At 37.9% G+C, this 27,274-nt stretch overlaps 2 protein-coding genes across 2 annotated transcripts in view; one reads left to right on the top strand and one right to left on the bottom strand.

Moving 5' to 3' along the window:
- The first annotated feature begins 484 nt into the window (after nucleotides 1–484).
- On the top strand, nucleotides 485–6,336 carry LOC130805609 (uncharacterized). The gene is made up of 3 exons (XM_057670392.1): nucleotides 485–706; nucleotides 1,115–1,316; nucleotides 1,628–6,336. Exons 1-3 carry the CDS (start codon nucleotides 485–487, stop codon nucleotides 6,334–6,336), a joined length of 5,133 nt encoding a protein of 1,710 aa, XP_057526375.1.
- Nucleotides 6,337–15,680: 9,344 nt separating this feature from the next.
- LOC130805608 (uncharacterized) overlaps nucleotides 15,681–27,274 on the bottom strand; it is a 191,596-nt gene continuing 180,002 nt past the window's right edge. Inside the window, exons 2-5 of the mRNA XM_057670391.1 lie at nucleotides 21,297–21,660; nucleotides 20,887–21,041; nucleotides 20,535–20,681; nucleotides 15,681–20,481 (exon numbers count right to left, since the gene is read on the bottom strand). Coding sequence (XP_057526374.1) covers nucleotides 15,681–20,481; nucleotides 20,535–20,681; nucleotides 20,887–21,041; nucleotides 21,297–21,660 — 5,467 coding nt within the window. The remainder of the gene's footprint in view (nucleotides 20,482–20,534; nucleotides 20,682–20,886; nucleotides 21,042–21,296; nucleotides 21,661–27,274) is intronic.

The raw sequence follows: 27,274 nt of genomic DNA, 5'->3' as shown, positions 1-27,274 counted from the left end.
GATGAAAAATGAACAAGGATCAATGATCATTGAAGAATGAACGATGAAGAATGAACAAGGATCAATGATCATTGAAGAATGAACAAGGATCAATGATCAATGAACAATGAACGATGAAGAATGAACAAGGATCAATGAGCATTGTAGAATGAACGATGCAGAATGAACAAGGATCAATGATCAATAATGAATGAACGATGAAGAATGAACAAGGATGAATGATCATTGAAAATTGAACGATGAAGAATGAAAAAGGATCCATGATCATTAATGAATGAACAATGAAGAATGAACAAGGATCAATGATCATTTAAGAATGAACGATGAAGAATGAACAAGGATAAATGATCAATGAAGAATTGATGCAAATGCATCAGGGAACAGTGACCATGACAATAGGGAACAGGAACAAGACAGTGTTCCCAACTTGCCTTCTACGCATAAAGGTCAAAGGATAAGCAATGATACTTCCCACACATCAAACATGGACCTAAGAATACGAAGAGAAACTGGGGAGGATCATTACACAACAGAAGACAGCACTATGGGAACAAGAGAGCCAATGGATAGCAGGAACAGTGTAACAGAACATTCTGACAAGCAGCAGACCTTGTGGACCCTCCTGAGCACAAACCAGAGACACCTGGACATTGAGAGAGACTGCAATGTCATCTCACTACATGGGCCTAGCCACACAGGGCCTAGGGTCTTACTAACAAACCACCAGGAAGCCTATAATACACGTTGAAGGAAGGCTGGCCAGCAGATCATGAAAATCAGAGAAATTTGGCTAAGTGTTGGCCCTTTTGTTTACATTTCTGTTTTGTTAGTTAATCCACGTGTATTTTAGCTTAGCATTTGTAACGGCTAGTTTTTAGTTTCCAAACTCTATATATACGTAGGCCCTCATGTAATAAGGAGTTCATGTTTCAGTTTTTGATCAATCAATAACAAGAGGTATTTTCAGAAGTTTTATGTTTTGAAGTTTTTTTCAAAACTTCCTCAAGTTGCGATTCAACTTGGCCGGAGAGAATAGCAAGTTACGTAGAAACTTGGATTCTCAAAGGGACCCTACAATCAAGGCTTCAATATCCTTGCATTGTAGTTATCATAGGTTAGTCATACAAATCAGACACGGAGCATAAAGCACCCTCATCAGAAAATCAAGAAGTTCCTTCTTGGCCTGTTTGGAGTGCCTGGGCGTTTGTTTGGGAAGTATTTGGGGTTTCTAAAGGTGCCATTGATTAAGGTTGTTAGTCAACGAGAATCAGTGCATAACAAAGGCCATAACCACCCCTTTGTTTTGTATCAACTTGGTATCAGAGCCCAGTTACGAATTGGGAAAGAGTAGTACAAAGAAGCAGTCTGAGGAAAGAGGTTTCATATTGTTCTGGGAATTTTGAAGAAAAGGCGCTGGGCGATTTTTGAAATCGTCATTCAAGATCAATCGTCAGTGATTCTACAACATACAGGGAGTAATCTTTCCTATTTTAATTTCAATTTTCTTTCATTTGAGAACATTGGTGCATACATTCTGACACAAGACACCCACTCATACAATCATTTGGTTTTCTTGCATTACGATTTTCGCATTCATTTTTTGTTGTGTGCATTGCTGGTTAATTAGCTGTCTCTGGTCGAATGGATATGACCATGGAGGAAAGATTGGGAGAAATAGAAGCAAGAATGCATAGGATGATGGAGAATAGTTTGCGTCAGTTTAGAGAAGAGATGACCGGTGTGATTACACAAAACCGAATTGATAGAACACCAAACCCTAATCCTCGACCATACGAAGATAGAACAATCAAATTGGATATACCTGAATTCGATGGAACTTCACATGATCCAGCCAAATACATAGAATGGGAGGAAAGAATGGAACAGTACTTTGAATTTAGGGAAACACCAATGGATCATCAGTATAAGTTGGCTAAGGTAAAATTGATTAAGTCAGCTGCTGTTTGGTTAGAGGGAACACAGAAACAAAGGCTTAGGGAAGGAAGGAGTAGGATCAACACTTGGGGAAAACTCAAGAAGAACATGAGAAGAAAATATATTCCATCTGCCTATAAACAACAACAATATATTCAACTCAATTCCATGAAACAAGGGAGTAGGTCTGTACAAGAGTATGTGAATGAATGGGAAAGAACCTATGTTCTGTGTGACATCAATGAGCCTGAGGACATGAGAGTCAGTAGGTTCATTGCAGGATTGAGAGAGGACATAAGGGACCACTTAAGGATCACACCTGACCTCACGCTGAACACAGCAAGTTTACATGCCATTGATGTTGAGAGATTTGTTAACAGATTAACTGCCACACACAATAAGACCACCAGGGCCTACAACCCTAGGAACACCAGTAGTTTCACCACACCTAGGAAGGAGGCACAGAGCACTGGACCTAAAAACAGTACAACAAAAACAGAGCCCCCCATAAATCCTAAGGATGTGATATGTTTTAAGTGCAATGGAAGAGGACATTACAAGAGGGATTGTCCTAATGCTAGAGCTTTTACCATGAGAGAGTGGATTGACATTAGGCAAAACACCAACCCCAAAAGAATGTTAGTTTCAAAGAATGGACAAGAAGAAGAAATAGACCCACCAAGCCTTAGTGATGGAGATGGTACTTTTTGGGTAGATGAGCAAGAAAAATGGCATACTTATGAAGGGGAGACTGAGGAAGAAGGAGGAGAGGATCTGGAGAAGATACCACCTGAAGAAGAGCATGTTAGCTTAATCATTAGAAGAAGTTTCCAAGCTACCCCCATGGACAAAAAGTCTGACCAAAGAGAGAATATTTTTCAGACCAAATGTAGGGTACAGGGGAAGGTTTGTGATTTAATCATTGATAGCGGGAGTGAATCTAATTGCATCAGTAAGCAGCTGGTAGATGAGTTAAATTTAGAAACCAAGCCTCACCCACATCCTTACTTAATGAAATGGTTAGACAACAAGTCAAGTGGGTCAGTGAGTAGACAGTGTTTAGTGAGCATGACCTTGGGAACATATGTGGATGATATTCTGTGTGATGTGTTAGAGATGGATGCCTGTCATCTGCTGCTGGGCAGACCATGGCAATATGATAAAAAGACCACACACAATGGTTATACCAACACCTATACCCTTAGGCATAATGGAAAGAAAAAAGAGCTGTTACCCCTGCCCCCACACAGAGCTGTTCCTCCTAAGATTACTAAAGTGCATGTCCATTTAATGAACAGAAGGGAGTGTGAAAAGGAAATCCAAGGTCAAGGAGAGATATACCTTCTGGTTACCAAGGAAGTCCATGAGCCTATACCTATACCACATGAATTGAGAAGCTTGTTGGATCAATATAAGGATGTTTTTCCTAATGAGTTACCCCCTGGTTTACCACCTGTGAGAGGCATTGAACACCAGATAGATTTGGTACCAGGAGCTAGTTTACCTAATAAGACTGCCTATAGGTCCAACCCTAAGGAAACTCAAGAACTACAAAGACAAGTGGAAGAATTAATGCAAAGGGGATATGTAAGAGAGAGCTTAAGCCCCTGTGCAGTACCCACTCTGTTAGTGCCAAAGAAGGATGGCACATGGAGAATGTGCATTGACAGCCGTAGTATGAACAACATAACCATTAAGTATAGGTTTCCTATACCAAGAATTGATGATATCTTGGATGAATTGGGTGGTTCACAGTGGTTCAGTAAGGTGGATCTAAGAAGTGGATATCACCAAATTAGGATGAAAGCAGGGGATGAATGGAAAACTGCATTCAAGACCAAGTATGGGCTATATGAATGGCTTGTGATGCCCTTTGGTTTGACTGGTGCCCCTAGCACATTCATGAGGCTTATGAATGAGATATTGAGACCATTTTTGGGAAAGTTTATAGTTGTCTATCTAGATGATATACTCATTTACAGTAGGAAAAAGGAAGAACACATGAGACACCTGCAACAATTATTTGAGGTCTTAAGAAAACAGAGACTGTATGCTAAACTAGAGAAATGTAACTTCCTGTTACCTGAGGTTAGTTTCTTGGGTTACGTCATAGGGAAAACAGGAGTTAGAGTGGACCCTGAAAAGGTTAAAGCTATAAAAGAATGGCCTACACCCACTACTCTAACACAAGTAAGATCATTCCATGGGTTGGCATCCTTTTATAGAAGGTTTATAAAGGATTTTAGCTCTGTTTTGGCCCCTGTGACAGAGTGTACTAAGCAAGGAAAGTTTGAGTGGACACCTGCTGCACAGCAAGCATTTGAAACCCTTAAGGACATGATGTGTAAAGCCCCTATTCTCAAGCTACCTGATTTTACCAAACCCTTTGAGCTAGAATGTGATGCAAGTGGAGTAGGGATTGGAGCAGTGCTAGTTCAGGAGGGTAGACCAGTAGCTTTTTTCAGTGAAAAGCTCAATGACAGTAGGTTAAATTACTCCACTTATGATAAAGAATTTTATGCTATCATAAGAGCTTTTGAACATTGGTCTCACTACCTTAGAATCCAACCTTTTGTGCTTCACACAGATCATGAGTCCTTAAAATACATAAACAGTCAGCACAAATTCAGCAGTAGACATGCAAGATGGGTAGAGTTTATGCAGACCTTTGACTTCTCAGCTAGGTATAAGGTGGGCAAGACCAATATCATTGCAGATGCCTTGAGTAGGAAACACTGCATGATAGGAATATTAGGATCTAAGATTTTGGGGTTTGAATTCATCAAAGACCAGTACCAGACCTGTCCTGATTTTGCAGATATATATAAACTATGTCATGACACACCACAAGGGTTATTTAGCATACACCAGGGATACTTGTTTAAAGGGAACAAGCTATGCATACCTAAGCTACCTCTTAGAACCATTTTAGTAAAAGAAGTGCATGAAGGAAGCATAGCAGGGCATTATGGGATTCAGAAAACCCTTGACATGTTAGCTAAACATTTCTTTTGGCCAAAGATGCTTGGCACAGTGGGTAAACACATATTAAAATGTGAGACTTGCCTTAAGGCTAAAGTCACTTTTCATAAGGGAGAGTACTTACCTTTACCTATAGCTCACAGACCATGGGAACACTTGAGCCTGGATTTCATGATGGCATTGCCTAAGACTAAGAGAGGAAAGGATGCTATCATGGTGGTAGTAGATAGATTCTCTAAAATGGCTCATTTCATAGCATGCACTAAGACTGATGATGCACAATACATAGCCAAACTGTTCTTTGCTGAAATCGTAAGATTGCATGGCATCCCCAGGACTCTTGTCTCTGACAGGGATAGCAAGTTCCTAAGTAACTTTTTGAAATCCTTGTGGAAGATGCTAGGCACTAAGCTTTTGTTTAGTACTGCTTACCATCCGCAAACAGATGGACAAACAGAAGTAACTAATAGAACTTTGGGCACTATACTCAGAACCTTGGTAAGCACAAACATAAGGGAATGGGACCTCAAGTTATGCCATGCTGAATTCGCATACAACAGAGCCCCTAGTCGTGCCACTAAGCATACCCCATTTGAATGTGTGTATGGTACCAACCCTCTACTTCCTATATCACTGATTGATTTACCAATGTGTGACAGCAAACAACTGGAAGCAGAAGAGCTAATCAAGCAAATGGAAGCAGTCCACAAGCAAGTTCATACCAATTTGGAGGAGACTAACAAGAAGTACAAGGTGCAAGCTCACAAGCATTTAAAAGCAAGGCAACAGATTAAGGACGGTGACCAAGTGTGGGTGTATCTCAGGAAGAAAAGGTTTCCACACCTCAGAAGAAATAAGCTACAACCAAGAGCCATAGGGCCATACTCAGTGCTGAGAAAAATTGGGAACAATGCCTTTGAGATCCAGTTACCCACAGAGTATAACATATCCCCTATTTTTAATATAGGAGATCTTACCCTACATCAACCAACTCAAGAATTAGGGACAATTCTTTCCCAAGAAGGAGGGGTTGATGCAAATGCATCAGGGAACAGTGACCATGACAATAGGGAACAGGAACAAGACAGTGTTCCCAACTTGCCTTCTACGCATAAAGGTCAAAGGATAAGCAATGATACTTCCCACACATCAAACATGGACCTAAGAATACGAAGAGAAACTGGGGAGGATCATTACACAACAAAAGACAGCACTATGGGAACAAGAGAGCCAATGGATAGCAGGAACAGTGTAACAGAACATTCTGACAAGCAGCAGACCTTGTGGACCCTCCTGAGCACAAACCAGAGACACCTGGACATTGAGAGAGACTGCAATGTCATCTCACTACATGGGCCTAGCCACACAGGGCCTAGGGTCTTACTAACAAACCACCAGGAAGCCTATAATACACGTTGAAGGAAGGCTGGCCAGCAGATCATGAAAATCAGAGAAATTTGGCTAAGTGTTGGCCCTTTTGTTTACATTTCTGTTTTGTTAGTTAATCCACGTGTATTTTAGCTTAGCATTTGTAACGGCTAGTTTTTAGTTTCCAAACTCTATATATACGTAGGCCCTCATGTAATAAGGAGTTCATGTTTCAGTTTTTGATCAATCAATAACAAGAGGTATTTTCAGAAGTTTTATGTTTTGAAGTTTTTTTCAAAACTTCCTCAAGTTGCGATTCAACTTGGCCGGAGAGAATAGCAAGTTACGTAGAAACTTGGATTCTCAAAGGGACCCTACAATCAAGGCTTCAATATCCTTGCATTGTAGTTATCATAGGTTAGTCATACAAATCAGACACGGAGCATAAAGCACCCTCATCAGAAAATCAAGAAGTTCCTTCTTGGCCTGTTTGGAGTGCCTGGGCGTTTGTTTGGGAAGTATTTGGGGTTTCTAAAGGTGCCATTGATTAAGGTTGTTAGTCAACGAGAATCAGTGCATAACAAAGGCCATAACCACCCCTTTGTTTTGCATCAAGAATGAACGATGAAGAATGAACAAGGATCAATGATCAATAATGAATGAATGATGAAGAATGAACAAGGATCAATGATCATTGAAGAATGAACGATGAAGAATGAACAAGGATCAATGATCATTGAAGAATGAACAAGGATCAATGATCAATGAACAATGAACGATGAAGAATGAACAAGGATCAATGAGCATTGTAGAATGAACGATGAAGAATGAACAAGGATCAATGATCAATAATGAATGAACGATGAAGAATGAACAAGGATCAATGATTATTGAGGAATGAACGATGAAAAATGAACAAGGATCAATGATCATTGAAGAATGAACGATGAAGAATGAACAAGGATCAATGATCATTGAAGAATGAACAAGGATCAATCATCAATGAACAATGAACGATGAAGAATGAACAAGGATCAATGAGCATTGTAGAATGAACGATGAAGAATGAACAAGGATCAATGATCCTTGTAGAATGACGATGAAGAATGAACAAGGATCAATGATCAATGAACAATGAACGATGAATAATGAACAAGGATCAATGAGCATTGTAGAATGAACGATAAAGAATGAACAAGGATCAATGATCAATAATGAATGAACGATGAAGAATGAACAAGGATCAATGATTATTGAAGAATGTACGATGAAAAATGAACAAGGATCAATGATCATTGAAGAATGAACGATGAAGAATGAACAAGGATCAATGATCATTGAAGAATGAACAAGGATCAATGATCAATGAACAATGAACGATGAAGAATGAACAAGGATCAATGAGCATTGTAGAATGAACGATGAAGAATGAACAAGGATCAATGATCAATGAACAATGAACGATGAAGAATGAACAAGGATCAATGATCAATAATGAATGAATGATGAAGAATGAACAAGGATCAATGAGCATTGTAGAATGAACGATGAAGAATGAACAAGGATCAATGATCAATAATGAATGAACGATGAAGAATGAACAAGGATCAATGATCATTGAAAAATGAACGATGAAGAATGAAAAAGGATCCATGATCATTAATGAATGAACAATGAAGAATGAACAAGGATCAATGATCATTTAAGAATGAACAAGGATCAATGATCAATGAACAATGAACAATGAAGAATGAACAAGGATCAATGATCATTGAAGAATGAACGATGAAGAATGAACAAGGATCAATGATCAATAATGAATGAATGATGAAGAATGAACAAGGATCAATGATCATTGAAAAATGAACGATGAAGAATGAAAAAGGATCCATGATCATTAATGAATGAACAATGAAGAATGAACAAGGATCAATGATCATTTAAGAATGAACAAGGATCAATGATCAATGAACAATGAACGATGAAGAATGAACAAGGATCGATGAGCATTGTAGAATGAACGATGAAGAATGAACAAGGATCAATGATGATTGAAGAATGAATGATAAAAAATGAACAAGGATCAATGATCATTGAAGAATGAACAAGCATCAATGATCAATGAACAATGAACGATGAAGAATGAACAAGGATCAATGAGCATTGTAGAATGAACGATGAAGAATGAACAAGGATCAATGATCAATGAACAATGAACGATGAAAAATGAACAAGAATCAATGAGCATTGTAGAATGAACGATGAAGAATGAACAAGGATCAATGATCATTGTAGAATGAACGATGAAGAATGAACAAGGATCAATGATCAATAATGAATGAACGATGAAGAATGAACAAGGATCAATGATCATTGTAGAATGAACGATGAAGAATGAACAAGGATCAATGATCAATAATGAATGAATGATGAAGAATGAACAAGGATCAATGATCATTGAAGAATGAACGACGAAGAATGAACAAGGATCAATGATCAATAATGAATGAACGATGAAGAATAAACAAGGATCAATCATCAATGAACAATAAACGATGAAGAATGAACAAGGATGAATGAGCATTGTAGAATGAACGATGAAGAATGAACAAGGATCATCTATCAATAATGAATGAACGATGAAGAATGAATAAGGATCAATGATCTATGAACAATGAACGATGAAAAATGAACAAGGATCAATGAGCATTGTAGAATGAACGATAAAGAATGAACAAGGATCAATGATCAATAATGAATGAACGATGAAGAATGAACAAGGATCAATGATTATTGAAGAATGTACGATGAAAAATGAACAAGGATCAATGATCATTGAAGAATGAACGATGAAGAATGAACAAGGATCAATGATCATTGAAGAATGAACAAGGATCAATGATCAATGAACAATGAACGATGAAGAATGAACAAGGATCAATGAGCATTGTAGAATGAACGATGAAGAATGAACAAGGATCAATGATCAATAATGAATGAACGATGAAGAATGAACAAGGATCAATGATTATTGAGGAATGAACGATGAAAAATGAACAAGGATCAATGATCATTGAAGAATGAACGATGAAGAATGAACAAGGATCAATGATCATTGAAGAATGAACAAGGATCAATCATCAATGAACAATGAACGATGAAGAATGAACAAGGATCAATGAGCATTGTAGAATGAACGATGAAGAATGAACAAGGATCAATGATCAATAATGAATGAACGATGAAGAATGAACAAGGATCAATGATCATTGAAAATTGAACGATGAAGAATGAAAAAGGATCCATGATCATTAATGAATGAACAATGAAGAATGAACAAGGATCAATGATCATTTAAGAATGAACGATGAAGAATGAACAAGGATAAATGATCAATGAAGAATGAACGATAAAGAATGAACAAGGATCAATAATGAACGATGATCAATGATCAATAATGAATGAACGATGAAGAATAAACAAGGATCAATCATCAATGAACAATAAACGATGAAGAATGAACAAGGATCAATGAGCATTGTAGAATGAACGATGAAGAATGAACAAGGATCATCTATCAATAATGAATGAACGATGAAGAATGAACAAGGATCAATGATCAATGAACAATGAACGATTAAAAATGAACAAGGATCAATGATAAATGAACAACGAACGATGAAAAATGAACAAGAATCAATGAGCATTGTAGAATGAACGATGAAGAATGAACAAGGATCAATGATCAATGAACAAGGATCAATGATCATTGTAGAATGAACGATGAAGAATGAACAAGGATGATCAATAATGAATGAACGATGAAGAATGAACAAGGATCAATGATTATTGAAGAATGAACGATGAAAAATGAACAAGGATCAATGATCATTGAAGGATGAACGATGAAGAATGAACAAGGATCAATGATCATTGAAGAATGAACAAGGATCAAAGATCAATGAACAATGAACGATGAAGAATGAACAAGGATCAATAAGCATTGTAGAATGAACGATGAAGAATGAACAAGGATCAATGATCAATAATGAATGAACAATGAAGAATGAACAAGAATCAATGATCATTGAAAAATGAACGATGAAGAATGAAAAAGGATCCATGATCAATAATGAATGAACAATGAGGAATGAACAAGGATCAATGATCATTTAAGAATGAACGATGAAGAATGAACAAGGATAAATGATCAATAATGAATGAACGATGAAGAATGAACAAGGATCAATGATCAATAATGAATGAATGATGAAGAATGAACAAGGATCAATGATCATTGAAGAATGAACGATGAAGAATGAACAAGGATCAATGATCAATAATGAATGAACGATGAAGAATGAACAAGGATCAATGATCATTGTAGAATGAACGATGATGAATGAACAAGGATCAATGATCAATAATGAATGAATGATGAAGAATGAACAAGGATCAATGATCATTGAAGAATGAACGACGAAGAATGAACAAGGATCAATGATCAATAATGATATAGATTGGTATGCCTCAAAACAAAACCAAGCTATAAGCACACGTAGTTTGCTGTTTTCGTTTAATGAATTTGTTTTTGTGATTTTTGTGGTTTTATAACAAGGGAAAAATGAAATGTATGTGTTGATTTTTCAAACTGAAAATGGCTTGCCAAAGGTTGCTTCGATACAGATACACCACGAAACAAATCTAAGGGCTCCTAAGAACACATTCAAACTTTAGCCAAAAGTATGAAAAGCATAGGAACTTCAAATTACTTAAACTAATCCAAGTTAAAGTAAATTGCAAATAAGAACAAGGAAAATTGCTCAAAGGGTTGTGTTTGTATTATGCAAGCTGAATGCCTTCATTACATGAACTACAAGCCTATTTATACTAAAAGGAAATCAGCCCAACAAAAAATAAATTAAAAAAAAAAAAAAAAAAATTAAATTAAAAAGCAAAAAAATCAGAATGTTGCTTGTTTCTTAACGGCTAGGAATCCACTTGCAAGTCCACTTGCAAGTTGCATCTTACAATCTTCTATGGAAATAATTAGGCTATTTTGTAGTGCATAGCTATATCTTACAAAGTCTTCATAGGCTATTTTCTAGGCTGATTTGTTTTTTGTAGAAAAGATCTTCATGTAATAATGAACCAAAATCAGATTTCCCAACGGCTGAATTCTTGTATGATTTGCAAATATCTTCATATGTCCTTGGTTTATTTGCTGTCTCAAACAACTTGATTTTGCTAAATATATTTTTTTAATCTTCCACTTGCTGAACCTTCATATTTATATTCTTCATATTTCCTTGGTTTATTTGCTTGATATTTTCAGCTGCTTGCTTGCGTTTCAATCGCATAATATTCGACCCATGAGCAAAATTAAATACTAAACTCAAATAAAAGAAAAGTACAACTCGACTAACTAAGCATGAGAAATGATTAAGCTTGATCCTAAACCTGGCTTAAATCATTTCGAAGAAAACAAAAGACCCAAATACTCGAAATAAACGACTTAAATAATAAAACGACCCAAAAAAAAAAAAGAAGACTTAGTTTATGACTACGAAATTAAAGGATTTCATTTTTGGACCTTGAATTTTAGCGTCTTCCATTTGATGCATCATTATATTGATCTTGGCTAGCTCAGCAGAACTAGATGTAGGTGATCCTACATCATCCTCCCCTTCTTTGGAAAAGCATGACCTCAAGCTTGGTAACATGTCCTCCTCATGAAATGTAATCAAATCTGCAACATTGAAAGTAGAAGACACACCATAGCTACTAGGTAGCTCTAGTTTGTAAGCATTGTCATTTACTTTTTCCAAAATTTCGAACGGTCCATCAATTCTAGCACTTAACTTTGATTTCCTTTGTGTGGGAAACCTATCCTTTCTCAAGTAAATCCATACTAAGTCACCTTCTTTGAAAATCACTTCTTTTCTCTTTTGGTCCACTTTCTCTTTAACCTTATTATTCATTTTCTCAATCTTTTCCACAACTTGTTTATGCAACTTTTGGATCTCATTAGCTCTAGTCTCGGCATCATGGCTAAACTTCAAAGGTGTAGGAAAAGGCGTAAGATCTATAGGGGTTAAAGGATTAAGGCCATAAACTATAAAGAAAGGAGAAAAACCGGTGGTCTTGCTAGGAACTCGATTATAAGCAAATTCAGCATGTGGTAGCAATTGTTCCCATTGTTTAGGATTCTTAGTAATGAGGGCACGCAACAAGGTTCCTAAGGTCCTATTGGTTACTTCGGTTTGTCCATCAGTCTGAGGGTGGCTAGAACTACTAAAGTTAAGCTTGGTTCCCATCTTTTTCCACAAAGTAAGCCAAAAATGACTAAGAAACTTTGAGTCTCTATCACTTACCATACTTCTTGCTATCCCATGTAGTCTTACTATTTCTTTAAAATAAAGATTAGCAATGTTAACAGCATCATGTGTAGTATGACAAGGAATGAAATGGGCCATCTTAGAAAACCTATCAACAACAACCATAATGGAATCCTTATTGTTAGAGGTTCTAGGTAGTCCGGTTATGAAGTCTAAGCTCACATCTTCCCATGGATTTTGTGGTGTAGGAAGAGGTTGGTAAAGACCTTGAGACGTTTTGTGGGCTTTGGCTTTTAGGCATTGCACACACCTCTTAATAATATGAATGACATCTTTAGCAAGTTTCGGCCAAAAGAAGGTCTCACTCACTAGAGCTATGGTCTTTTCTTCCCCAAAATGTCCTCCAAGTCCTCCCTCATGATATTCCTTAATTAAGGTCTCCCTAACACTATGTCTGGGCACACATAATTGATTACCTCGAAAGAGATATCCTTGAAAGAGGTAAAAAAGTCCTTGAGGTTTGTTATGACATTTTTCAAATATTTCTCCAAAATCAACATCATCAATATAACATTCTTTTAACAATTCCATCCCAACAACCTTAGTATTCAAAGTACTCAAAAGCAAGTATCTCCTAGATAAAGCATCAGCTCCGGTGTTTAATTTACCCGCTTTGTGTTTAATGGTGAAATGAAAGGTTTGTAGGAACTCGACCCACTTAGCATGTCTAGATTGAAGTTTGTGTTGGCTTTGAATGAATTTTAAGGCCTCATGGTCAGAATGTAACACAAATTCTTTTGCAATCAAATAATGTCTCCAATGTTCTAAACATCTAATAATAGCATAAAACTCTTTATCATAAGTAGAATACTTCCTTTTAGCATCATTGAGTTTTTCACTAAAGTAAGCAAGGGGTTTGTTGTTTTGAGTAAGAACACCTCCAATACCTACCCCAGATGCGTCACATTCTACTTCAAAGATATCCTCAAAATTAGGCAAAGCTAGAACAGGTGCGGTGGTAAGTTTGTCTTTGATGGTGTCAAAGGCAGCTTGTGCTTTGGAATTCCATTATATGGTCTTATGTTTTGTGAGTTCGGTGATAGGGGCCATGATTGAACTAAAGTTTGGGACAAACCTCCTATAAAAAGAAGCTAAACCATGAAATGATCTAACTTGGTGAATGGTGGTAGGAACAGGCCAGTCTCTAATAGCTTCAACTTTCTTTTCATCCACTTTTATCCCCTCAATTGACACAATAAACCCAAGAAATTTTACTGATTCCGAAAAGAATTGACACTTTTCCAAATTACCATACAATTTTTCTTTAGCCAATACACTAAAAACTTGATGCAAATGTTTAACATGCTCGTCTTTACTTTGACTATACACCAAGATATCATCAAAATAAACCACAACAAATTGACCCAAGAAAGGCTTTAAAGTTTGGTTCATAAGTCTCATAAAGGTAGAAGGTGCATTAGACAACCCAAAGGGCATGACTAACCATTCATAAAGTCCTTCTTTAGTTTTAAATGCGGTTTTCCATTCATCCCCTTCATAAATTCTAACTTGGTGATATCCACTCCTAAGGTCGATTTTAGAAAAAACTTTCGAACCATATAAATCATCTAACAAGTCATTGAGTCTAGGTATTGGAAATCTATACTTGATGGTGATTCTATTAATGGCTCTACTGTCCACACACATCCTCATTTCTCCAGTTTTCTTAGGCACAAGTAAGGTAGGGACGGCACAAGGACTTATGGACTCTCTAATCAAACCTTTAGCTAACAATTCATCAACTTGTCTCCTAATTTCTTCGGTCTCTTTAGGATTAGTTCTATAGGCTGGTTTGTTAGGTAATGTGGAACCGGGAATGAAATCAATCTTATGTTGTATGTCCCTTTTTGGTGGAAGTCCATTAGGTATCTCAATAGGAAAAACATGCGCAAATTCATCAAGTAAAGGCACAAGCAAAGGGTGATCATGCAAAACAGATTCGGTTTCATCATTTAGCAATAACAATTCTTTTCGTTCCACAAATTCATGTTGTTCACTTTTAAGTATAGGAATCAAAGAATGAAAATTTGTTAAAGTTGCTTGTAATTTAGAATTATGGCCAGGTGCATATGGAGCTAACGTGATCTTTTTCTTATTTAAAACAAAAGTATGTGTATTTTTAAAGCCATTATGCATAACTTTTCTATCATATTGCCAAGGTCTTCCTAATAAAACATGACATGCATCCATAGGTATAACATCACATAAAAGACTCTCCTTATAACTATTGCCTATTGAAAACGATAGTAAAACTTGAGAGTTTACAGGAATACCTTTGTTTTGATTCAACCATTGAATCATGTATGGCTCGGGGTGTGGAGTGGCGGTGAGATTAAGCTTGTCCACCATGGTCTTTGAAGCGACATTAGTGCAACTTCCTCCATCAATGATAAGCGAACAGATCTTACCTTTAACCGTACATTTTGTGTGGAATATTGATGCAAAACAAAGACTGAATATGGTCTTTGTTATGCAAAGATCAATGTGGGGTCAAGATATTATCCAATTACTCACGCACAATCCTAAATCACTCGATGCAAAGGGGTTTAGAACACTCAGAACAATCAAGAAGGTTGTTCTTGATTTTCTGATGTCTGCACTAGTGGACGTTGTTCCACTCCTTTACAACCTTCTACAGAAACTCAAAGCAAGGAGGATGATTCCTTGCCTTGTGTGATTCCCTGAGAATATAGGTTTGCTTGAAAACCTATGAATTCTCCGGCCAAAGATGAACCTCCTTGGAACAAGTTTGCAAACAAACTCAAAAACAATCAAACACTTTGTCTGAAAATGAAACTCTGATTCTTATTATCAATATGCAACGTGAAAACCAAATACATCAATGTCAAACGTATTTATAGAGTTTTACATCTCAAAAATTAGCCGTTACAAGGCTTGACTAAAATACGTGGCAATTAACTAACAAAACAGAGAATTAAACAAAGGCCAACACTTAGCCAAAAACCGGATGTTCCTTTTCTTCTGACCAGGCTTCCTTCAGCCTATCCTAAGGTCTTCCTGGTGGTTTGTTAGCAGAACCCTAGGGCCTCTATGGCTTGGCCCATGTAAGGAGATGTCACTGATGCCTTCACCTTGTTCCAGGTCATCCTGGTTTGGGCTCAGAGATGTCAGCAAGGTCCGCTGGTCGTCAGAATCACCTGTTGTTCTGTTCTTGCATTCTGTGGCCTTGTTTGGGTTCATGATGTTTGTTTTTGTGATGCTTTGGCTTTCCTCAGCTTCCTTAAGTCTTTGTAGATCCCTTTTTGTCGTGTCCAAGGTGTCTTTGCTGATTTTCCTTGTTTCATGGTCATTTGGTGCAGAGGAACAGTCACCAGTACCTTCATGTTCCTGTTCCTTTGTTGGATCCTTGTGCTTTGATGCCTTTGCATCAACTCCTCCCTCTTGGGGGAGAATTGTCCTCAATTCTTGGACTGGTTGATGCAGTGTCAGGTCTCCTATGTTGAAGATAGGAGAGATGTTGAAGTCTGCAGGCAGCTGGATCTCAAAGGCATTGCTCCCAATTTTCCTTGACACTTGATAAGGGCCTATGGCTCTGGGCTGCAACTTGTTTTTTCTGAGGTGTGGGAAACGTTTTTTTCTTAAGTAGACCCATACTTGATCACCTTCCTGGATTGGTTGCCTTGCTCTCAGGTGTTTGTCAGCTTGTTTCTTGTATTTCCTGTTGGTCTCTTCCAGGTTTGCATGGACTTGCTTGTGAATCTCTTCCATTTGCTTGATTAAATCTGCAGCTTCCTCTGTTTTGCTGTCACATATAGGCAAGTCAATCAGAGATATAGGAAGTAATGGGTTAGTGCCATACACACATTCAAATGGAGTATGTTTGGTGGCACGACTTGGTGATCTGTTAAAAGCAAATTCAGCATAGCACAATTTCAAATCCCATTCCCTAACATTAGTAGTCACTAATGACCTTAACAGAGTACCCAAGGTTCTGTTGGTCACCTCTGTTTGACCATCAGTCTGAGGGTGATATGCTGTACTAAACAATAGCTTAGTGCCCAACATCCTCCACAAGGTCTTCCAAAAATGACTCAAAAATTTGCTATCCCTGTCAGAGACAATGGACTTGGGTATGCCATGCAATCTAACTATTTCAGCAAAGTATAGTTTGGCTATATGCTGTGCATCATCAGTTTTAGTGCAAGCTATGAAATGTGACATTTTTGAAAACCTATCTACCACTACCATAATAGCATCCTTTCCCCTCCTTGTTTTGGGTAGGGCTACCATGAAATCCATGCTTATGTGTTCCCATGGTTTGTGAGCTACAGGCAAGGGAAGATACTCTCCTTTGTGAAAAGTCACTTTAGCCTTTAAACAAGTCTCACACCTAAGTATGTGTTTGCCTACTGTACCAAGCATTCTTGGCCAATAAAAATGCTTGGCAAGCATGTCAAGGGTCTTCTGAATGCCAAAATGGCCAGCTATGCTACCCTCATGCACCTCCTTTACCAACACTGTTCTCAGTGGTAGTTTAGGAATGCAAAGTTTGTTTCCCTTAAACAAATAGCCCTGATGAATACTAAACAACCCCTGTGGTGTGGTTTCACATGATTCATATATGTTAGCAAAGTCAGGGCAGGTCTGGTATTGTTCCTTGATAAATTCAAAACCCAAAACCTTGGCACTTAATATACCCAGCATACTGTATTTTCTGCTAAGAGCATCAGCAATGATGTTGGTTTTGCCTACCTTGTACTTAGCTGAAAAGTCAAAGGTTTGCATGAATTCCACCCACCTAGCATGCCTACTACTCAACTTGTGTTGGCTGTTTATATGTTTCAAAGATTCATGGTCAGTATGCAAGATGAAAGGTTGAATCCTTAAGTAATGAGACCAATGGTCTAAAGCTCTTATGATAGCATAGAACTCCTTGTCATAGGTGGAGTAATTAAGCCTACTATTGTTAAGCTTTTCACTGAAAAACGCCACTGGTCTACCTTCTTGAACAAGCACTGCCCCAATCCCCATACCACTGGCATCACACTCTAACTCAAAGGGTTTAGTGAAATCAGGTAGCTTGAGAATGGGAGCACTACACATCATACTTTTAAGGGTTTCAAAGGCCTGCTGTGCCTTGGGTGTCCAGTTAAACTTCCCCTGTTTTGTGCACTCTGTTATGGGTGCCATAACAGAGCTGAAGTCCCTGATAAACCTCCTGTAGAAGGAGGCCAGCCCATGAAAAGACCTAATTTGTGTGAGGGTTGTGGGTATAGGCCAATCCTGTATTGCTTGGATTTTAGTTGGGTCTACCTTGACTCCCTCCCTACCCACAATGTACCCTAAAAAACTAACTTCAGGAAGTAAGAAATTACATTTTTCAAGCTTTGCATACAACCTCTGTTTTCTCAGAACCTCAAATAGTTGTTGGAGGTGGTCTAGGTGGGCTGCTATGTCCTTGCTGTAGATGAGTATGTCATCTAGGTAAACAACTATAAACTTCCCTAGGAAAGGTCTCAAAATATCATTCATCAGGCGCATAAAGGTGCTAGGGGCACCTGTCAAACCAAAGGGCATAACAAGCCACTCATACAGCCCATACTTGGTTTTGAAGGCTGTTTTCCATTCATCCCCTGTTTTCATCCTGATTTGGTGGTATCCACTCCTGAGATCCACCTTGCTAAACCATTGAGAACCCCCTAACTCATCCAATATGTCATCAATCCTAGGTATAGGGAACCTATACTTGATGGTTATGTTGTTTACACTACGACTATCAATACACATTCTCCATGTGCCATCCTTCTTAGGCACAAGCAGAGTGGGTACAGCACAAGGACTCAAACTCTCCCTGACATAGCCCCTCTTCATCAAATCCTCTACCTGTCTCTGTAATTCTTGGGCCTCTTTGGGATTAGTCCTATAAGCAGGCTTGTTAGGAAGACTAGCCCCCGGTAGTAAGTCAATTTGGTGTTCCACCCCCCTGAATGGTGGTAATCCAGGTGGTAGCTCAGTGGGAAACACATCCTTATATTGTTCTAATAGTCTAGCCATTTCAGCAGGTATAGGTGTGGGATCTTGCACTTCCTTGGTGACTAACAAATACAGCTCTTCTGTTCCCTGCACTTCCCTTTCACACTCTTTTCTATTCATCAACTGCACATGTTCCTTAGAGGGCTTAGGTGGCACTGCTCTGTGTGGGGGCAGGGGTAAAAATTCTTTCCTCTTCCCATTATGTCTAATAGTGTAAGTGTTGTCATAACCATTGTGTATGGCTCTCTTGTCATATTGCCAGGGTCTTCCTAGCAAGAGGTGGCATGCATCCATATCTAGGACATTACACAAAACTTCATCCTCATATGTTCCCAAAGTCAAGACTACTGGGCACTGATGTTTTACTGAACCACTAGCCTTGGTGTCTAACCATTTCATTTTATAAGGATTGGGGTGAGCCTTAGTCTTTAGGTGTAACTCCTCCACCAACTGCTTACTGACACAGTTTGCCTCACTTCCACTATCAATAATCAAATCACATACTTTCCCCTGTATTTTGCACTTTGTTTGGAAGATATTTTCTCTTTGGTCAGATTTTCTAGTCAAGGGTGTGTTGTGAAAGCTCCGTCTAATAATGAGGCTCAAGTGCTCTTCCTCAGGGGGAATTTTTTCCAGCTCTCCCTCTCCTTCCTCCTCAGAATCTCCTTCAAAAGGGTGCCAGTTTCCCTGCTCATCTGTTATAAATGTACCATCACCATCACTTAGGCTGGGAGGGTCTAATTCTTCCTCTTGCCCATTCTTTAACACCAGGAGTCTCTTAGGGTTAGTGTTTTGCCTAATGTCAATCCATTCTTTCATGGTAAACGCCCTTGCATTGGGACAATCCCTCTTATAGTGTCCCCTCCCATTGCATTTAAAACAAATGATGTCCTGTGGCTTGGTGTTTGACTCTGTTCTGGGGGTAGTAGGTTTAGGTCCAGAGGGTGGTAACTCCTTCCTAGGCATGGTCACAGCACTAGTGTTCCTTGGGGTATAGGTCCTGTTGTTCCTCATTTGGGGGTTTGCTGCCTTGTGTTGTCTCTCAATCTCCATGGCTATAGATGTAGCAAGTTGTAGTGTAAGGTCAGGTGTATTCATCAATCTTTCCCTAAATTCTTCCCTTAATCCAGCTATAAACTTTCCTACTTTATTTTCCTCTGGTTCATGAAGGTCACAAAGGTGATACAATCTCTCCCATTCATTCAGGTAGTCCTCTACTGACCTAGTTCCCTGCTTCATAGCATACAACTGTACAATCAGTTGCTGCTTGTACGTGGCTGGGACATATCTCCTCTTCATTTGCTTCCTAAGTTTGTCCCAAGTGCTAATCCTATTCCTTTCTTCCCTAAATCTTTGTTTTTGAACGCTTTCTAACCAAACTGCGGCTGATTTGGTTAGTTTGATCTTGGCGATCTTAAATTGTTGGTTTGGGGGTGTTTCTTTAAATTCAAAGTATTCTCCCATTCTTCTCTCCCATTCCAAGTACTTAGAGGGGTCATGTGATATGCCATCAAATTCAGGAATATCGATTTTAATGGTCCGATCCTCATATGGTCGACAATTAGGGTTTGGTATTGGTGGTCTGTTGTTCTGATTATCGATCCCTAAATGTGCGAACAACCTATCCAATTTATCCTCAATAGCTTCAAATCTATCATCCCTTTCCATGGTCTCTAAGTCACAACAGCTAGATAACCAGCACAGAATAATCCCAAGTTTCTCAAATATCGAACAAGAAAAATCGCTAAATTCAGAGAACAAATCGTGTCCAGATACAAAAAGAATGGTGTAATGAATTGCAAATCTGAAATGACAATTAAAAAATGAATTCAAAGTAAAGGAAGACACTCCCTGAACGTTGTAGGAATGGAAATGCACAAATCTCCAATTCTTTCGTTTCGTAATCGCCTCCAGATTTCCTCTTCAAAATAACCCAGAACAAATGACCAGTTCTTCAAAATGTCCTTCTGATATACTCTTCTTTGTCCCTTACGTGAATTGGCTCTGATACCAAGTTGATGCAAAACAAAGACTGAATATGGTCTTTGTTATGCAAAGATCAATGTGGGGTCAAGAGATTATCCAATTACTCACGCACAATCCTAAATCACTCGATGCAAAGGGGTTTAGAACACTCAGAACAATCAAGAAGGTGGTTCTTGATTTTCTGATGTCTGCACTAGTGGACGTTGTTCCACTCCTTTACAACCTTCTACAGAAACTCAAAGCAAGGAGGATGATTCCTTGCCTTGTGTGATTCCCTGAGAATATAGGTTTGCTTGAAAACCTATGAATTCTCCGGCCAAAGATGAACCTCCTTGGAACAAGTTTGCAAAGAAACTCAAAAACAATCAAACACTTTGTCTGAAAATGAAACTCTGATTCTTATTATCAATATGCAACGTGAAAACCAAATACATCAATGTCAAACGTATTTATAGAGTTTTACATCTCAAAAATTAGCCGTTACAAGGCTTGACTAAAATACGTGGCAATTAACTAACAAAACAGAGAATTAAACAAAGGCCAACACTTAGCCAAAAACCGGATGTTCCTTTTCTTCTGACCAGGCTTCCTTCAGCCTATCCTAAGGTCTTCCTGGTGGTTTGTTAGCAGAACCCTAGGGCCTCTATGGCTTGGCCCATGTAAGGAGATGTCACTGATGCCTTCACCTTGTTCCAGGTCATCCTGGTTTGGGCTCAGAGATGTCAGCAAGGTCCGCTGGTCGTCAGAATCACCTGTTGTTCTGTTCTTGCATTCTGTGGCCTTGTTTGGGTTCATGATGTTTGTTTTTGTGATGCTTTGGCTTTCCTCAGCTTCCTTAAGTCTTTGTAGATCCCTTTTTGTCGTGTCCAAGGTGTCTTTGCTGATTTTCCTTGTTTCATGGTCATTTAGTGCAGAGGAACAGTCACCAGTACCTTCATGTTCCTGTTCCTTTGTTGGATCCTTGTGCTTTGATGCCTTTGCATCAAATATTGCTTCCCTTTGTGGGTTTGGATCTTTGGCTTTGACCCCACTAAGAGCTCTTCGCATAACCAATAATTCTCCTTCATCTGGATATATCATTTCCCCATCAAGTTCAGCATTGTCACAGAAATCCTCCTCGTTTTCCTCTTGATGATCATCAAATTCAACCAAGTTCACCATTTTTCGGTTTGGGCATTCGGATGAGATATGTCCTAAGCCTTGACACTTAAAACATCTCCTAGGTGTGAATGAATTGGTGTTTGCTTTGGGTGTATTGGGTACGCTTACGGGCTGCTTTAAATGATTATTTTGCAAAGCTTTTGAATCTTGCGAATGGGCTTTAGAATAGGGATGGGGAGTGTTCTTTTGGTAGGAATTGAAATTGGTCGTTCTTGCTGAAGTGAAACGTGAGGTTTCCTTCATTTTAGTTCTTTGTTGTTTTTCCACTTTATGTGCAAGGTTAATTAAATCATCAAGGCAAGCATAAGGTTGTAATTCAACAATGTTTCTGATTTTTTAATCTAAACCATTTAAAAATCTTACCAAAGTTTGATGATCATCCTCCTTAAGGTCGCACCTCATTATCATTGTCTCGAACTCTCGACCATACTCTTCTACACTCCTGCCATCTTGTTGTAGATGTTGAAGTTTGGTGAAATTCTCTTGCATGTAGTATGAAGGCAGAAACTTTTCCTTCATTTGCTTCTTCATCTTTTCCCATGATCTAATCTTGTCTTTCCCTTCTCTTTCTCGTTTTGCACATTTGCTAGCCCACCAAGTAGAAGCATATTTGCGCAATTTTAATGCTACTATCTTTACCTTCTTTTCTTCATCCGTATTCTTGTAATCAAATACTCTTTCAACGGTTCTTACCCATTCAAGGAACTCATCTCCATCTAATCTTCCTTCAAATTCTGGAATGTCGACTCTAAGATCATCTCCACGGCTTGTTTGCCTACTAACTTTAGAACTTTCAGACTCATAATCCCCACCTTCCCTTAAGGTGCGTTTTTGGTCTAGATACTCTTTAAGTTGGGTTTGTAGGTATTTAATGGTGGCATTTTGCTCTTCAACAATTCTGCTCAAATCACTTGTTTCTCCTTCACCACTTTGAGACATGGTGTTATGCTTTGTGAATGAACGAAATTAAGGCTCGGAGCGTAGCCTTGGCTCTGATACCAAGATGATATAGATTGGTATGCCTCAAAACAAAACCAAGCTATAAGCACACGTAGTTTGCTGTTTTCGTTTAATGAATTTGTTTTTGTGATTTTTGTGGTTTTATAACAAGGGAAAAATGAAATGTATGTGTTGATTTTTCAAACTGAAAATGGCTTGCCAAAGGTTGCTTCGATACAGATACACCACGAAACAAATCTAAGGGCTCCTAAGAACACATTCAAACTTTAGCCAAAAGTATGAAAAGCATAGGAACTTCAAATTACTTAAACTAATCCAAGTTAAAGTAAATTGCAAATAAGAACAAGGAAAATTGCTCAAAGGGTTGTGTTTGTATTATGCAAGCTGAATGCCTTCATTACATGAACTACAAGCCTATTTATACTAAAAGGAAATCAGCCCAACAAAAAATAAATAAAAAAAAAAAAAAAAAAATTAAATTAAAAAGCAAAAAAATCAGAATGTTGCTTGTTTCTTAACGGCTAGGAATCCACTTGCAAGTCCACTTGCAAGTTGCATCTTACAATCTTCTATGGAAATAATTAGGCTATTTTGTAGTGCATAGCTATATCTTACAAAGTCTTCATAGGCTATTTTCTAGGCTGATTTGTTTTTTGTAGAAAAGATCTTCATGTAATAATGAACCAAAATCAGATTTCCCAACGGCTGAATTCTTGTATGATTTGCAAATATCTTCATATGTCCTTGGTTTATTTGCTGTCTCAAACAACTTGATTTTGCTAAATATATTTTTTTAATCTTCCACTTGCTGAACCTTCATATTTATATTCTTCATATTTCCTTGGTTTATTTGCTTGATATTTTCAGCTGCTTGCTTGCGTTTCAATCGCATAATATTCGACCCATGAGCAAAATTAAATACTAAACTCAAATAAAAGAAAAGTACAACTCGACTAACTAAGCATGAGAAATGATTAAGCTTGATCCTAAACCTGGCTTAAATCATTTCGAAGAAAACAAAAGACCCAAATACTCGAAATAAACGACTTAAATAATAAAACGACCCAAAAAAAAAAAAGAAGACTTAGTTTATGACTACGAAATTAAAGGATTTCATTTTTGGACCTTGAATTTTAGCGTCTTCCATTTGATGCATCATTATATTGATCTTGGCTAGCTCAGCAGAACTAGATGTAGGTGATCCTACATCATCCTCCCCTTCTTTGGAAAAGCATGACCTCAAGCTTGGTAACATGTCCTCCTCATGAAATGTAATCAAATCTGCAACATTGAAAGTAGAAGACACACCATAGCTACTAGGTAGCTCTAGTTTGTAAGCATTGTCATTTACTTTTTCCAAAATTTCGAACGGTCCATCAATTCTAGCACTTAACTTTGATTTCCTTTGTGTGGGAAACCTATCCTTTCTCAAGTAAATCCATACTAAGTCACCTTCTTTGAAAATCACTTCTTTTCTCTTTTGGTCCACTTTCTCTTTAACCTTATTATTCATTTTCTCAATCTTTTCCACAACTTGTTTATGCAACTTTTGGATCTCATTAGCTCTAGTCTCGGCATCATGGCTAAACTTCAAAGGTGTAGGAAAAGGCGTAAGATCTATAGGGGTTAAAGGATTAAGGCCATAAACTATAAAGAAAGGAGAAAAACCGGTGGTCTTGCTAGGAACTCGATTATAAGCAAATTCAGCATGTGGTAGCAATTGTTCCCATTGTTTAGGATTCTTAGTAATGAGGGCACGCAACAAGGTTCCTAAGGTCCTATTGGTTACTTCGGTTTGTCCATCAGTCTGAGGGTGGCTAGAACTACTAAAGTTAAGCTTGGTTCCCATCTTTTTCCACAAAGTAAGCCAAAAATGACTAAGAAACTTTGAGTCTCTATCACTTACCATACTTCTTGCTATCCCATGTAGTCTTACTATTTCTTTAAAATAAAGATTAGCAATGTTAACAGCATCATGTGTAGTATGACAAGGAATGAAATGGGCCATCTTAGAAAACCTATCAACAACAACCATAATGGAATCCTTATTGTTAGAGGTTCTAGGTAGTCCGGTTATGAAGTCTAAGCTCACATCTTCCCATGGATTTTGTGGTGTAGGAAGAGGTTGGTAAAGACCTTGAGACGTTTTGTGGGCTTTGGCTTTTAGGCATTGCACACACCTCTTAATAATATGAATGACATCTTTAGCAAGTTTCGGCCAAAAGAAGGTCTCACTCACTAGAGCTATGGTCTTTTCTTCCCCAAAATGTCCTCCAAGTCCTCCCTCATGATATTCCTTAATTAAGGTCTCCCTAACACTATGTCTGGGCACACATAATTGATTACCTCGAAAGAGATATCCTTGAAAGAGGTAAAAAAGTCCTTGAGGTTTGTTATGACATTTTTCAAATATTTCTCCAAAATCAACATCATCAATATAACATTCTTTTAACAATTCCATCCCAACAACCTTAGTATTCAAAGTACTCAAAAGCAAGTATCTCCTAGATAAAGCATCAGCTCCGGTGTTTAATTTACCCGCTTTGTGTTTAATGGTGAAATGAAAGGTTTGTAGGAACTCGACCCACTTAGCATGTCTAGATTGAAGTTTGTGTTGGCTTTGAATGAATTTTAAGGCCTCATGGTCAGAATGTAACACAAATTCTTTTGCAATCAAATAATGTCTCCAATGTTCTAAACATCTAATAATAGCATAAAACTCTTTATCATAAGTAGAATACTTCCTTTTAGCATCATTGAGTTTTTCACTAAAGTAAGCAAGGGGTTTGTTGTTTTGAGTAAGAACACCTCCAATACCTACCCCAGATGCGTCACATTCTACTTCAAAGATATCCTCAAAATTAGGCAAAGCTAGAACAGGTGCGGTGGTAAGTTTGTCTTTGATGGTGTCAAAGGCTGCTTGTGATTTGGAATTCCATTCTATGGTCTTATGTTTTGTGAGTTCGGTGATAGGGGCCATGATTGAACTAAAGTTTGGGACAAACCTCCTATAAAAAGAAGCTAAACCATGAAATGATCTAACTTGGTGAATGGTGGTAGGAACAGGCCAGTCTCTAATAGCTTCAACTTTCTTTTCATCCGCTTTTATCCCCTCAATTGACACAATAAACCCAAGAAATTTTACTGATTCCGAAAAGAATTGACACTTTTCCAAATTACCATACAATTTTTCTTTAGCCAATACACTAAAAACTTGATGCAAATGTTTAACATGCTCGTCTTTACTTTGACTATACACCAAGATATCATCAAAATAAACCACAACAAATTGACCCAAGAAAGGCTTTAAAGTTTGGTTCATAAGTCTCATAAAGGTAGAAGGTGCATTAGACAACCCAAAGGGCATGACTAACCATTCATAAAGTCCTTCTTTAGTTTTAAATGCGGTTTTCCATTCATCCCCTTCATAAATTCTAACTTGGTGATATCCACTCCTAAGGTCGATTTTAGAAAAAACTTTCGAACCATATAAATCATCTAACAAGTCATTGAGTCTAGGTATTGGAAATCTATACTTGATGGTGATTCTATTAATGGCTCTACTGTCCACACACATCCTCATTTCTCCAGTTTTCTTAGGCACAAGTAAGGTAGGGACGGCACAAGGACTTATGGACTCTCTAATCAAACCTTTAGCTAACAATTCATCAACTTGTCTCCTAATTTCTTCGGTCTCTTTAGGATTAGTTCTATAGGCTGGTTTGTTAGGTAATGTGGAACCGGGAATGAAATCAATCTTATGTTGTATGTCCCTTTTTGGTGGAAGTCCATTAGGTATCTCAATAGGAAAAACATGCGCAAATTCATCAAGTAAAGGCACAAGCAAAGGGTGATCATGCAAAACAGATTCGGTTTCATCATTTAGCAATAACAATTCTTTTCGTTCCACAAATTCATGTTGTTCACTTTTAAGTATAGGAATCAAAGAATGAAAATTTGTTAAAGTTGCTTGTAATTTAGAATTATGGCCAGGTGCATATGGAGCTAACGTGATCTTTTTCTTATTTAAAACAAAAGTATGTGTATTTTTAAAGCCATCATGCATAACTTTTCTATCATATTGCCAAGGTCTTCCTAATAAAACATGACATGCATCCATAGGTATAACATCACATAAAAGACTCTCCTTATAACTATTGCCTATTGAAAACGATAGTAAAACTTGAGAGTTTACAGGAATACCTTTGTTTTGATTCAACCATTGAATCATGTATGGCTCGGGGTGTGGAGTGGCGGTGAGATTAAGCTTGTCCACCATGGTCTTTGAAGCGACATTAGTGCAACTTCCTCCATCAATGATAAGCGAACAGATCTTACCTTTAACCGTACATTTTGTGTGGAATATTGCTTCCCTTTGTGGGTTTGGATCTTTGGCTTTGACCCCACTAAGAGCTCTTCGCATAACCAATAATTCTCCTTCATCTGGATATATCATTTCCTCATCAAGTTCAGCATTGTCACAGAAATCC

The sequence above is a fragment of the Amaranthus tricolor genome, chromosome 2 (assembly GCF_026212465.1).
Source record: "Amaranthus tricolor cultivar Red isolate AtriRed21 chromosome 2, ASM2621246v1, whole genome shotgun sequence".
Classification (NCBI taxonomy): Eukaryota; Viridiplantae; Streptophyta; class Magnoliopsida; order Caryophyllales; family Amaranthaceae; genus Amaranthus; species Amaranthus tricolor.
Note: the sequence above shows the minus strand (reverse complement) of the source record. Positions and strands in the feature narration are given on the sequence as shown.